At 42.2% G+C, this 13557-nt stretch overlaps 1 protein-coding gene across 1 annotated transcript; it reads right to left on the minus strand.

Annotated features, from left to right (window-relative positions):
- Positions 1 to 136: 136 nt before the first annotated feature.
- Positions 137 to 11056, minus strand: wdr4 (WD repeat domain 4). The gene is made up of 11 exons (XM_063497158.1): positions 10938 to 11056; positions 9655 to 9723; positions 9329 to 9475; positions 9087 to 9243; positions 8694 to 8806; positions 8532 to 8592; positions 8039 to 8143; positions 6270 to 6334; positions 2730 to 2916; positions 2110 to 2179; positions 137 to 693 (listed from the first exon to the last, which is right to left on the minus strand). The coding sequence occupies exons 1-11, from the start codon at positions 11018 to 11020 to the stop codon at positions 506 to 508; spliced, it is 1245 nt and encodes a 414-aa protein (XP_063353228.1). The 5' UTR covers positions 11021 to 11056; the 3' UTR covers positions 137 to 505.
- Positions 11057 to 13557: the final 2501 nt, after the last annotated feature.

Here is a 13557-nt window from a genome sequence, read left to right on the forward strand (position 1 = left end):
TCAGGACAGCTATGCATAAACCATGTAAAACAGAATAGGCCCAATTTCCTTCACAATTACATGAAACAGTCATCGAGAAAATGATTACTTCAATTTATTGCTGAGAGCCTGTGAAACCCTGAGTTTCATTCATTCTCATAACTCACTCAACTTTTCCTACCAGTCAGAATCGTGTTCTGGAAAAACCCTGAGGAATTCCTCAGTTGCTGTTACCACACACTGCATGCATGCAATCAGAAACCTGCTTCAAAATGTGAACAGAGAGCCAAACTAACCCGTAGACAGTGTGAGTGCATATGGTGCATTTCCGTAAACAGCACGTTTCCTTCACTGGTGATGGTGGAAACATAGGGCAGACTTTAATGATAATGTTTCTATAACATTTTTCTTTAAAAATAAGAGAAATTTGAGTCAAACATAAGAACCCCTCATCGGGCCTGTGAGGTGAAGCTCACACATTTTATCAATGCATCAAAACAAGGAAATAAATGTTCTTCAAATGTCTTCAGGCAAATGGCTGAGTCACCGCCTCAGTTTCCTTCTTGATCCTCTTGTTGCCCTTTGCTCTTTGACCCCCGCTCCTCTTCAGGTGCTGCTCCTCCAGCCTTTCTTGTTTCCTCTGGAGGTACACCGCCACATTGTCAAAGGTCACCTTGTGCAGCTGCTCAAAGCGGTTATTAGTCCTTAAGGAGGCTGGTATGTAAGAGAAGGTACAGTAAGTATATGTCTGCATCAGTATATGAAGAATATAATAATACTGACAGATGTCCTGATGCAGGCTCAATCATCCAGGTAAGGAAATCCCAAAAGGTTGATTCTGTTCATCCCAACGTAGCGTTTTCAGCAGGAGAAACATTTGGTCACTCATCCAGGTGACTTCTTCAGTCTCAGCTGACTGAAGGTTTCCAACCTTATATACAGTACATTTGCACAATGACTGGAACCAGCCCACTGAATGAACAATGGGCTGGGAGGTCTGTTCCTTGATCAATAATTTGCAAATTTTAGGCAATTTGCCTAAAAATCTTAGAAATATGGTACCAACCAGATGTTTACTCTGGGTTGTATTTCCTTTGAGGAACCTTGGAGTCATTTTTGACCAGGACATGTCCTTCAACGCACATATTAAACAAATATGTAAGCGTGCTTTCTCCCATTTGTGCAACATCTCTAAAATTAGAAATATCCTGTCTCAGAGCGATGCTGAAAAACTAGTTCATGCATTTATTACTTCCAGGCTGGACTACTGCAATTCATTATTATCAGGATGTCCTAAAAACTCCCTGAAAAGCCTTCAGCTGATCCAAAATGCTGCAGCAAGAGTCCTGACAGGGACTAGAAAGAGAGAGCAGATTTCTCCTGTATTGGCTTCCCTTCATTGGCTTCCTGTTAAATCCAGAATTCAAAATCCTGCTCCTCACATACAAGGTCTTAAATAATCAGGCCCCATCTTATCTTAATGACCTTGTAGTACCATATCACCCTATTAGAGCACTTCGCTCTCACACTGCAGGCTTACTTGTTGTTCCTAGAGTATTTAAAAGTAGAATGGGAGGCAGAGCCTTCAGTTTTCAGGCCCCTCTTCTGTGGAACCAGCTTCCAGTTTGGATTCAGGAGACAGACACTATCTCTACTTTTAAGATTAGGCTTCAAACTTTCCTTTTTGCTAAAGCATATAGTTAGGGCTGGACCAGGTGACCCTGAATCCTCCCTTAGTTATGCTGCAATAGGTGTAGGCTGCTGGGGGATGATGCACTGAATGTTTCTTCTTCACTCACCACGTGTGTTCATACACCTCTCTGCATGTAATCATTAGTTATTATTAAACTGTGGCTCTCCTGCACAGCGTGTCTTTTTGTCTTCCTCCCTTCACCCTAAAATGGTTGCAGCAGATGGCCCCGCCCCTCCCTGACCCAGGGTCTGCCGGAGGTTTCTTCCTGCTAAAAGGGAGTTTTTCCTTCCCACTGTCGCCAAAGTGCTTGCTCAGAGGGGATCATATGATTGTTGGGGTTTCTCTCTATTACTGTAGGGTCTTTAACAATATAAAGCACCTTCAGGCGATTCGTGTTGTGATTTGGCGCTAAATAAATAAAACTGAATTAAACTCACCTTCAAGTGTCTCCCAGTGTGGCCTGAAGGCTTTAGTCACTCTGTTAAGTTCAGGTACATGAGCAACACACTAGAGGGACCCAGAGAGCAGACAGGTCAGCCAGAGTCAACACACCCATACACATTTATGGGAGAGAATTAAACTGGGAAATTTGTAAATGGTAAACGATAGCAGCAGCAGCACAAATGATAAGGAAATATTTTTCTGACTGAATGTTAAAAATACAGACTATATTTATTACTATACACAATGAAATGTTGGCCAATATCCCTGGAAGAGAGAAACTACACAGACGTGTCCAGCAGAACACAATAGGTACAGGGTACAGCTGTACTGCCCCATGTCATAGGATCTGATTCGCTGAGCCGGTGTTTCATCAGAGTTAGTGCCTTGTATCACAAAGGACAAACTCATTTTCAGTACTTACAACTACTGTCATATATCCAATATGAACACTGGATGTGTCCAGTCTACAATCTCACGTATCCAGTGTATGAATGTAACCAATACAGAGACTCCAATCATCTGAAAATATCTGAATGCAGTTTCTTCTCTACATGTGTAATGCTCAACAGAGAACCAGAGGAGAAGTTTTCATTATGAATGTATGGCCTCGTACCTCCCAGGAGCTGTGTGTCAGTGAGTAGATTTGAAGTGGTGCGTCACTAGAGTCCATTAGCACCCACAGTCGTCCTTCCGGGTCAAAGTTCACGTCCAGGGGACAGCAGGGCAGGGAGATCCTGCTGTGCGGCACAAGCTTCTCCTTGCCCTTCTGAGTCAGTGTGAAAAGCTGGAGTATGGGCACGCTGAGAACACATGGGGACATGCAAATCATCAGTGGAGCCCCTCTGTAAGACTCTAGATTTAATTCTGAAACTCTGGATTTTCTACTACAGAGACTTGGCTTAGTTTTTTGTCAACTGACAAAAGCCAGATGCTAACTGAATAAAAAGTAAAGCACAAGGATAGAAGCTATGATGAAATTTACTGACACTTTTGTCAATGGATAGAAACGAGATCGAATCAGAACTAATCTGTAGTTGTGTAGAAAGGCGGACGAAGTGCTTGGTGTTGGCTCTCTGCAGTACAGTAACATTTCCTGTTACAAAGCACAGCAGTGTTTTATGTACCTTACCTGTGTGGCCCATTTAATTAAACACTTTTACATAACGTCTTATTTGATAGTGCAATTCACATTGGAGCTCTGCGCGGGGGACCGGGGACCAGAGCCCTGCGCGGGGGACCGGGGACAAGAGCCCAGTGTGGGGACCGGAGCCCTGCGTGAATCGCACAGGATGGGTGGGTTTAAAGTTGCTGTAGGTGGGAGCTGGCAGCTAAAAATAGACAGTGGGTCCCAGGATTGTCCGCAGGATGGACAGTGCAACTGATTCTGATAACAAAACTAAAGGTGAAGAAAAGAGTGGAAAATCTAATGTTTGCAGAAATCGTTATCAGTAGCGGTTTTAGATACGGGCGACACGGGCGGTTGCCTGGGGCGGCATCGTGGTGGGGGGCGGCATCACGGGCATCGGCAAAAAAAAAAAAAAAAAAAAAAAATGCTCGTACTCATGCTGCCCCGACATCATGCCAGCGCATATTGGGAATGGCATAGGCACCGATCGGTTTTCTGTCGCCCATTTGCTGGGAGTAAGGGCGCCCTCCGTTTGCGAGGTGCACCTGCTGCTTGCGGCACAGAGAGGAGAGGGCGGGGCGGCGGGGGATTCTCTGGGTGGCTGGAGCAGCATCTAATAACCAACTCGCAAAATAAAAACAAACCAACAACATGAAAACAGCAGACATTATGATACAGACTTATAATTTGCACCAATGTTTTTTCAAAATTCTATACGTGAAAAGTGAGCGCGAGAGCCCTCGGTGCGCCTGCTCGCTGCTGAAGTAAAGTAAACTTTATTGTCATCTCCGCTACATACAGTCCAGTATATAGAGAGACGAGACGACGAGGCTCCGGTTACAGCAGTGCAAGTAAACAAACAATAAATATAAGAAGAGTAAGAAAATAAATCTACACTTTAGGACCAGGGGTAAAGGGATCAATAACAATTTAAAATGTATATTTTATATTTTGTTGATTTAAAGTCTCACACAACCCGTTTTTAAAGTTTAAAAAAAAGAGAAAAGAAGAGGAGTGTAGCGACTTCCACAGTCGCTAGAGGCCGAGGACTGAGCCTGCCTATTTGCCTGACGCGCTGTCAACTTTACGCAATAATGCGAGAGGTGGAATTGCTTGCTTGTTTATTAAAGTGCTTGAAAAGTTTACAGAGCAATGTGATCGGCTCGCGATTCAAACTCTTAAAACATCACAGCTCTAATGTAACAAGGGGAAACTCGTTGTGCTGCGGTCAACAAAAACTACGGCTACCCAGCCCTCCTCTCTGTCAAAATCAAACCAGTGAAAGACAGACTGACAACGCCCTCTTAATGTCACCGCTAGCACCCACGTGACTCCCGTTACACATCACCATAGCAACCAAACAAATGAAAACCCAGTGATCATTAAAATTCAATACATTTAATTATGGCTCCTACAAGGAGAAACGAGCAAAAGATACAGGTAAGCAGATGTGTCATTGGATAATGGCAGGTCATGTATCCTAAAACATTAAGAATCAAAATACTTTCTTAATCCCTAAGGGAATTATGTGGGTTACAGTTCCTCCAAGAAGAAATGGTAAAAATAGTAACAGTAACAGACTAAACTCCAAACAATATATACAATAATATAATATTAATTAGTCAGTGTCAATTGTTGATTTGTCCTGTTCTCATTGTATGACGAATTATGATGTCTGTTTGGTAGCCGTTTGCATACTATGCATACTCTCTCTCTCTTCATATATAGGGTCATATATGTGTGTGTGCGTGCGTGTGTGTGTGGGGGGCGCCAGAGGGCGCGTTCGCCCGGGGCGCCAAACAGGCTAGGACCGCCACTGATCGTTATAAACAAAGAAAGGACAAAGTAAAGGTAAAGAGCTGGACTTTGCTGCACTTCTCACAACACAAAGTGCTTGTGTTTAGTTTTCAGTCTTGTGACTGACCCTGGTGGGCAAAACATTACTCCACTGTGACCACAGATAGTGGACAGTCGGTGGTACTGCAGGACAAAAATGTTTTGTTTGTTTTTTCCTCATCTGTCTTGAGCCCAGACTACTTGGATCATCTATCAATGGAGGAAAAACGAACACATGAAAAGAAACTACGACTTTGGGGAAGTGTGATCCATATTCTGCCCCAGCAGCTTTATTTAAATCCCTGAAAGTGGCGACATCTCTCACAGAGTGACATATACAGCCATAATAACAGCCTTCAAAGTAAGGACAGCAACATGTATTTTCAATCTGGATGGTTAAATAGTGCCATCATGTAGGAGGTGAAGAACAAGAGAGTGTTCATCGTTAAAGCAAAGGTAAGCCCTACATAACTAGCTTAAACCAACTACCACACATAAGTTAGCTACTCCTCGGCCTCTTCCTCTGAAGCCTAAACACAATCGCTCAGTACACCACTCCACAGTTTCATTGCACATGTCCATCTGGCCTTTACTTAGAGTTTCTATCCGATTTCTCAGGTTTTTTTTAAATCTGATTTAGTGCTTAGATTAAATTAAAGAATTATTGTGGGTGATTTTAAAATCCATCTCAACACAGCATTTAATCTATTAAAATATAAGAAATAGCTCTAATATATACAAATAGCTCAATTATAAATATCAAGACTATAACGGAGGTGAAATATATATGATTGAGATTTTACTCCAACCTGTAAAACTTCATTTGTTATTTTACTGTAGAGCAAAAGGGTAAAACTGCTGCACTGTGTATTAGATAGAGGAGTTGTACAGAGAGACACAGGCAGGAATCATTTCCTGTGTCGCTCAGTGGTGCATTATGGGTAATCTCTGTCTCACTGAACGTGCTCCTGTGACTGGCCAGCATGTCACAGAGTGGGTGGGAGGTATAGTTTAGCATCGTCCTTATCTTAGATGACCTCCGCCTGCCACTGAGCATGATGATAAATGATAACTGTATTTGTTGTTCCATTACTCATTTTTCCTTTAATTTGGCGCTCATCTGGTTACATTTGTAAAGTTGTATATAGTGCACAGTCCAACAACAACAGAGTCACACACATGGAGACTCACCTGTCACACTGCACAGCTACATACTGACCATCACTCGAGCTGGTAATTCGGCACACTGTTGGATCCTGAGCATTAAAATGAAAAAACAAACAAACAAACATACATTGGATTGGTTCACTCTGACTACTTGCCCTTTTAACAAAGCGACTTGTTTCGACAGATTTCTAATATGAAAAGGTTTGGTTGGTGAGATAAATCCACAGGTCGTTTTCAGCAGTTTCCCCAAAGCCTCGTATCAACTGTCATGATGATCCATGGATTTAACTGTTCAGGACCCTGTTTGCCAAAAGCAATGCATCTTTGTGGTCAGGAGTATTCTTAACAAGTATGTGAGTGAAAACGTTCAGATGTCTCCTAAAGCTGTACAGCAGCAAACAGACACTGCATACAGACAATTGTCAAGAAGTAAGAAATGTTTCAGACTTGGATGTCTCTGAACAGGTTTCAGTAATGTGCTACAGTGACACCTTCGTCTGAAATGGAGAGAAATGTGCCTCAAAAGTGCTACAAATGTCTGCAGTATGATCCATCAGCAAAAACTAGGAAGTGTGCAATGATTTGTGTGTAACGTCTAAGGACTCACAAGTGTGTGCTTTAATCTGCATACAAATACTAACCCATTTGAGCACACACAAAACAATTTTACAAATGCGTGCACCCAAAGCTGAATAGATGTTGATCACAGTTCAAGTTCAGCTTCATAAATCGGATCATTTTCTTTGAAAAAGCTGTCTGTGCGTGCACATATGTAAAACTACACACACTTCCCTTTTGCTCACAACATCTTAAATGCAAGTGGGCGAATCGCCTCACACGCACAGATCACTTTGCACGCCCATGTGGGGTTGTGAGGCACACTGCCAGCTTCACACAAATGTAAGCTGTGTTCAAGTCCCAGTGTGAAGCTCGGCTTCCTGCTTTCTTTTTCCAAAAAAATTTATTTTTCTAAATAAACAAAGCTCTATTAGAAAACAGAGATTTACCAATTACAGACACTACACAGTTCAAAGATTAACAAATGGCTAAGCTGCTTCTACATGCTGGGCGTTTTTCTGCAGGGAAAAGTCAGTCAGTGCACAGCTGCAGAGGGAACATCATATCTATACAGCACATCACTGTGGCTCAACTGGAAAGAGTATATGTATATTTTCAATATAGATATAATCCCGGTAATGTGTGATAGCACTTTGAAATTAATGTTAACATTTTCTGATAACAGCAGGCTAACATTGATGTTAGCTTACTATAAATCCCAAACACTTCAGGATGCAGCAGCAGGTTATTTAAACCATATATTAATCTTTAAAGTTTACTGTGTACAGTCTGTAATTTGTAAACCTATGCTTTCTAGTAGAAGGATCATTATAGGGCACTTTATGGCCATATACAAAATACAGGTATGAGTGGAAGCCCAGATGTCCCAGTTTTACACTGGGACTTGAACGCAGGTTACATTTGTGGATGTAGTTTTAGACATTTGTGTGCACAGGAAGCTATTTGAAAGAAAATGATCCGATTCATGAAGCTGAACTTAATAAATCCTGTGTAAATCATCACCAACAGAACTGAAGCACATGCAGTCCTCAGAAGTCACACACATCACTGCACACTTTTGTCAATCTTAGTTTATATGCTATGCATTTTTAACACTTCTGAGGCAATTTCTCTCCATCCAGCTACATCGTGCAGCTTTAGAGAAGCCAAACAGGTTAGGCTGGGCTGAACCTGTGTTGTAGTGTCAGTGTTACAGGATGAAACACACTGGATACCTTGTCTTTGTCAGCCTCAGAGCTCGTGGTCTCGTCAAGCTGTCTGAGGTCCAAACTCTGCAGCTCAGAGCCAGATTCATAGTCCCACAGCTTCAAAGTCCCATCCTGGTGAAGAAGCACACTGACACTCAATTGCAGGTGATTTTTATCTGTTCAGTCAAAGTACTTCAATAAAATCCAACCCCAGCAAATGTGCATGTTTTTGGGTTTTGACTTGTTACTTTTTTCCGATCTCATTCACATGATTTGTTCATCAGTAGAGTACAGTGTGTCAAAAGACACAAAACAAGACATTGTTTCAATAAAACAGATTTATGACCCTTCTATTCTCTGACCACTCTTTTTTTTATGTTGATGTAGAGTGAAGCTCATAGAGAACTGCCCATGACAGGTAACATTGGCCTGGCATGCTTTACAACAGTGGGACAAACTGCAGAGAAAACTCATACATATACTGGGAGATCACGCAGACTTCATGTCAGATGTCACATACCCCTGATCCAGACAGAAGCCAGTGTGGATGTGTTGACAGGATCTGCAGGGCGCTGACAAACCTGAGAGAACACACAAAAAACACTGAAGCAAACCTCACCTACACGCTGCTACAGTGACACCGTGCACAGACAGTGTTTTCCCTTTCTGTTAACACACTCACTGACGATGTCCCAGGCAGAAGGACTGGATGTTGTATGGAGACCTGAGATGGCTCACTCTGATCTTCTCATCACGGTCAGCTGTGATGATGTACTTGTCATCCAGCGACACTGTCTGAAAGACGGCACAAGAGCATCTTCAACAGACATTCTGATAAAAAATACACTGATGACTACCCAACGGCAGATTTCAGTGCAGTATGTTGTCAGACAGCTGCCACTAAAGGCAAGAGCAACAGGTAACAACATGCTATAAATGACTGATGGAAACGCATACATAAAACACACATACTGTTAACATGTTTGTTTATCCACCGTGAGGAATCAGCAGCCAAAGCACTTCTTCTTTTGATAAATTTATTTATAAGGCACTGAATGATAGTGGTGTTCCTTACTAGAGCTAGCAGCATGGATAGGTGGCCCATCTTCAGCCCGCCTTCTTTCTGTGGCTCAACCACCGAGAACGCGTACACATCTCCTGATTTGTCCGCCACCAGCAGCTCATCCTCAGCCTGGGTGAACACCAGCGACGTGCACCTCCTCACCACCCACCTGTTAGACACACACAGCGCCGTTCTGAACACTTCCGTGCAGCAGATGAAGCTACTGAAACTGAGTGACAGAGGTGAAGTCATACCTGATGCTGATACAGTGCCATGAAGGCTCACAGCTAAACAGAACTAGTCTCTTGGTGTCATCAGTCAGTGCCAGGAGCTTTCCAGATGGAGATACAGCAAAGGCGAGGACTTTATCACTTCCTGTTTCTTCTGAGGAACCGCCATCACTGATGAACAGAGCAGATATTTTATAGCTATATCCTAAAGCCTGACGTAAACTTCTGTGAGATTTCTCACAGAAGTCTAAATGCTGCATAAATCTGCTTCTACTCTGCGTCTGTGTTTCTCTTGTTTGTATTCTTATTTTCATTTGCACAATACAAACACATTACCAGCCCATTTATACCTGTTCTTCTCATCCTTTGTATTCTTAGGCTTCTTCTCAGCAGTGCTGCAGTCAAACACAAATGGATCTCTGTGATCAAGTACAGGAGAGTAAATCAGTTACAATTCAATCTGAAATTCTACTGCCCTTTATCCACTCAACAATCATATATTTCAGCAGCAATAAAGTAACAGGACAGCTGGCAAATGACTTGTTTCTGTGTTTCTGTTATTTAAGTGTTACATTTGGATTTAGTTCATGTTAATTTGTCCCAACACAAGTTGCTGATGCAAATGAAATAATGCTTTCATTAGGCTGGTAAAGAAAAAAAAAAAGCTTATAGGAGAGCAAACACCTACACATGTACCAACAATTTGTTGCTTTTTAGCATTTTATCTGTGGACAGCAACACTTAAAGAGGAGCAGAAAGAAACCAAAGGCTGCCAGACACCAAGCAAACCTAGGCCTCTGTAACAAGAGCTCAGTGTTTCATATACAGATAGCTCAACCAGGAGAGCTACAGCAGTGGCAGAACTGCTCAGTAAAACGTTATGTGTAAAAAAACGCATATCAAGTCTATAACCTGTGAAGAAACATTTCTTCACAGCATCGCATTGAAAAGAAGGTAGACTTATTACTGCTAGAGGCAGTCAGTCAAAAGATCCCATCATGAATGTACTCAGAGGGTTTGAAGCAGCTGAAGGTGGTGGCAGGCGGCAGAGCATCTCAAAGGAGGAAACTATTCGCTAATGCTCATCGGTTCCAGACTTCAAGCAGTCATTGACCGCAGAGGATGTTAATCTAATGTTCAAATAACCCTCAGAACTTTGCTAGCTCAGTTTCTGTTGAGCCTGTGAAAATGGAGGAACCCCTTGAATTAAAGCTGAGAGCTTTCAGCTTGTTCCCCTGTTGGTGTGTGCAGGAGCAACACTGCAAAAACGTGATCACTGTACACGTTTTTGTGGAACCAAGTGTAATTCGTAAGTGGCGGTTTTTATCATTTGAAACCATCGTTGTGTCATGATTTATATATCTCTACACAATAAACAAGAGTTACCTCCTATCCACAGATTCTCTTGTACGGTTATCCACAAGTATAGATTCAGCAAGGCTAGCGCTTGGTTGAGTGGGGTGTAAGGGTAACACGCACTTTTTTTAAACAACATTAAGTATGACCTCCTATTTTAGAAAGCCCTAAAAGCAAGCTAACCATACGTCCATGTTCCAGTGTATTCGATCTAACGTGAAGAGCTGCGAGCATTTCTAACACGGAACCAATGAAAGAGATTTAAAGTCATTCAAACCTGGCTTCCTTTGTATGTACTGCAAACAGTTTTTTGTCGCAGGTGACAATAATCCAGTTTCCACAGAAACCTACAGCACTCATGATGCTTAATGCGACTGGGCGTCCATGTGTGCGACGGGAAACTGCCGTATTTTGTCGCGTACGAAATACGTCACAGAACGCCCCTTGAGTACGGAACACACATAAGAAGCGCGGCCGTGTCCACAGGAGAAGAAGAACGAGTAAAAACAACTTTAAAATCGGAGCGAAACCTTGAAAAATAAGATTTAAAGACTGTTCATACTTCCAGCACAGGTAGCGCTTAGCTTGAAAGGTGGGGAAGTTTATTGCTGAGGTATTTTAACATTGCTGTGATGCTGTTGTTCAGGTTTAGGATCTGCTCATTGCTTCATTGTGCCCAGCGCACGCAGGCTGTACAGAAATATGTACAACAGCTCGAGGCAGTTTATATGTGAGCACTGGCGCCTGGCAGCATGACAGCCCCACCCTGTCAACGAGGCATCTGTTGTTACAGTTTTGCTCATATCCATCATACCCACGGGGATACCAACAGTGAATACTTTTTTAAACGGCATTTGTGGGAAACTTGCACCATGTCACTGCATCCAGCCACAGGGAGGGATGCACAGGGCAACGCAAGCAAGCTCTAAATGAAACAGTTTCCCTTATGAAATAGAGCAAGGTGCTGGTGAAATTTCTCCATAAGACCCAGTGACAGAAAAGCCTCATAAGAAACTGGGTCTGTTGTCAACAGTTGTGGCTGTGGCTCAAATAGTAAAGCGAGTTGGAAGGTTGGTGGATGAATCCCTTGCCCCTCCTGTCCTGTGTCAAAGTACCTTTTAGCAAGATGCCGAACCCTGAGTTGCCCCCAGTATGTCCAAAAGAGTATATGTATGTGAATGTTAGGGTAAAAGAGCTTAAGTATAGATAAAGGATGAGTAACTGTGTTACTCCCTCTCCCTGGCAACCAAGGGACCCGGGGGATTGAATCCAAAGCTGGTACAGCTCCACCCTCGCTGGGAGACAGACTGACCTGTACTTTGGGTTTTTCCCCCTTTTTTTGAACACACTGCACCCTCAGTTTTATTCATGTCTGTGACAGTGTTGTTTTTATGTTAAAAAAAAGGTTCTTTTCTGGCACCTCTTTGTGCAGGATGGCTCGACACTTTTTATCGGAATGTCTCTGTGGACCCTGCTGGTGGGACACCTGGTCCTCAGGTGCCTGGAAAGGAGGACCCTTAAAGCCCACATTAGCTGTGTCTCAATTCAGGAGCTGCATCCTTCGGAGGACCCGGCCTTCACGGTCTACGTGGGCCAAGTCCTCTGAAGACTGAGAAGGCTGGAAGTGAGTGGCTGTGAAATGGGACGGTCTAGCCTTCAGATTTGTGTCACCAGCTGTCTCAGTGGAGTTTAATAAACTCAGCTGTCTGCTCCTTGTTACTTATAATATAACAGGACACTGGAGTAAATTCTTTACCAACTCCAAAAGTAGAAAAGTTGTAACACTATATAAAATATAAATAAAAACAGAATACAGTAATTCATGATTATAATTTCTCATTTTGAATTTGATGGCAGCATCAACTCTTAAAAGTTGGGATGGGGAGAACAAAAAGCTGGAAAAGTAAGTGACATCAAAATAAATATCTTGTGCCATTGATTATGTTAACTGGCCAGGTCAGTGACATGATTGGGTGTAAAAAGAGCAGCTAATGCATAATTTATGGTCCCAGAAACACGTCTGTCTACATACATGTTTTTATTCTGACAGCAAGAGGAAGCTGTTCACCCACTTCAGATGTGCTCCCATGAAATCCTTTAAGATCCTAATTGTACATCGCTGGGAGCAGATGTAAAACTAAATACAGCAAGAAAAGCATAGACAGCATCTGTCGTGGACATTTTTTCATTACAATTAACAGTCAGTTTCACTTCAGCTCTCCAGGTACTTATGAAAAACGGGCTTTCGTATATCTTCCCTCTTCACCGCCCTGGCTGCTTACTTTGTACAGCACAAGCAACAGCAGCCCACAGACTATTCATACAAATTGTCATAACATTGTAGCAACATTTAGCCCTATTGAAATTCTTAGACGCGTGTCCCCCAACTTTACATGAACATATATAAAGTATACAGGTATATTAAAGAAAAGAATAATAATACTAATAATAAAATTAAAAATGTAATAAAAATACTAAACGTGTTAAAAATTATAGAGAATTTAAAACAAATAGTTTAGTATTTACAGTTTGTGCAAAACTGTGCAGTGAACATTCAAAGTGGCATTGTTTGAAGTGACAGTGTGTAGAGTCCAGTAACTGTAGTGAGTGTGTTCAGCACAGTAAAGCACTGTGTTGTACTGATACACGGTGGCTGTGGTGCTCATGCTCAGATTTAGGTTTTATCAAGTCTGGCAGAGATGAATTTGTATTTAAGCTGATGATGCTTAGATTAATTCACTGAACTCCAGCTGTATACTGTCAAGTGTAAAGTGTAGGGGATGAAACTGCTGACATCTTGTTAAATTCAGTTGTTTAAAGACACAAAGAGCAGCAGGTCAGCAGATTACAGCATGTGTATAAAGAAAATCTACAGAAGCTCACATTAGAAACTAGAA

The sequence above is a fragment of the Pelmatolapia mariae genome, linkage group LG16_19, assembly GCF_036321145.2.
Source record: "Pelmatolapia mariae isolate MD_Pm_ZW linkage group LG16_19, Pm_UMD_F_2, whole genome shotgun sequence".
Lineage (NCBI taxonomy): Eukaryota > Metazoa > Chordata > Actinopteri > Cichliformes > Cichlidae > Pelmatolapia > Pelmatolapia mariae.

Bases quoted from the DNA above. Each gene is read 5' to 3' on its own strand.
- wdr4 (XM_063497158.1), bottom strand. From the start codon at position 11,020: ATGAGTGCTGTAGGTTTCTGTGGAAACTGGATTATTGTCACCTGCGAC. The intron at 9,476-9,654 runs GTATAAATGGGC...TCTGTTCATCAG, and splicing joins ACAAAGGATGAGAAGAACAG to TGATGGCGGTTCCTCAGAAG. The intron at 8,807-9,086 runs GTAAGGAACACC...GCCGTCTTTCAG, and splicing joins TATCCATGCTGCTAGCTCTA to ACAGTGTCGCTGGATGACAA.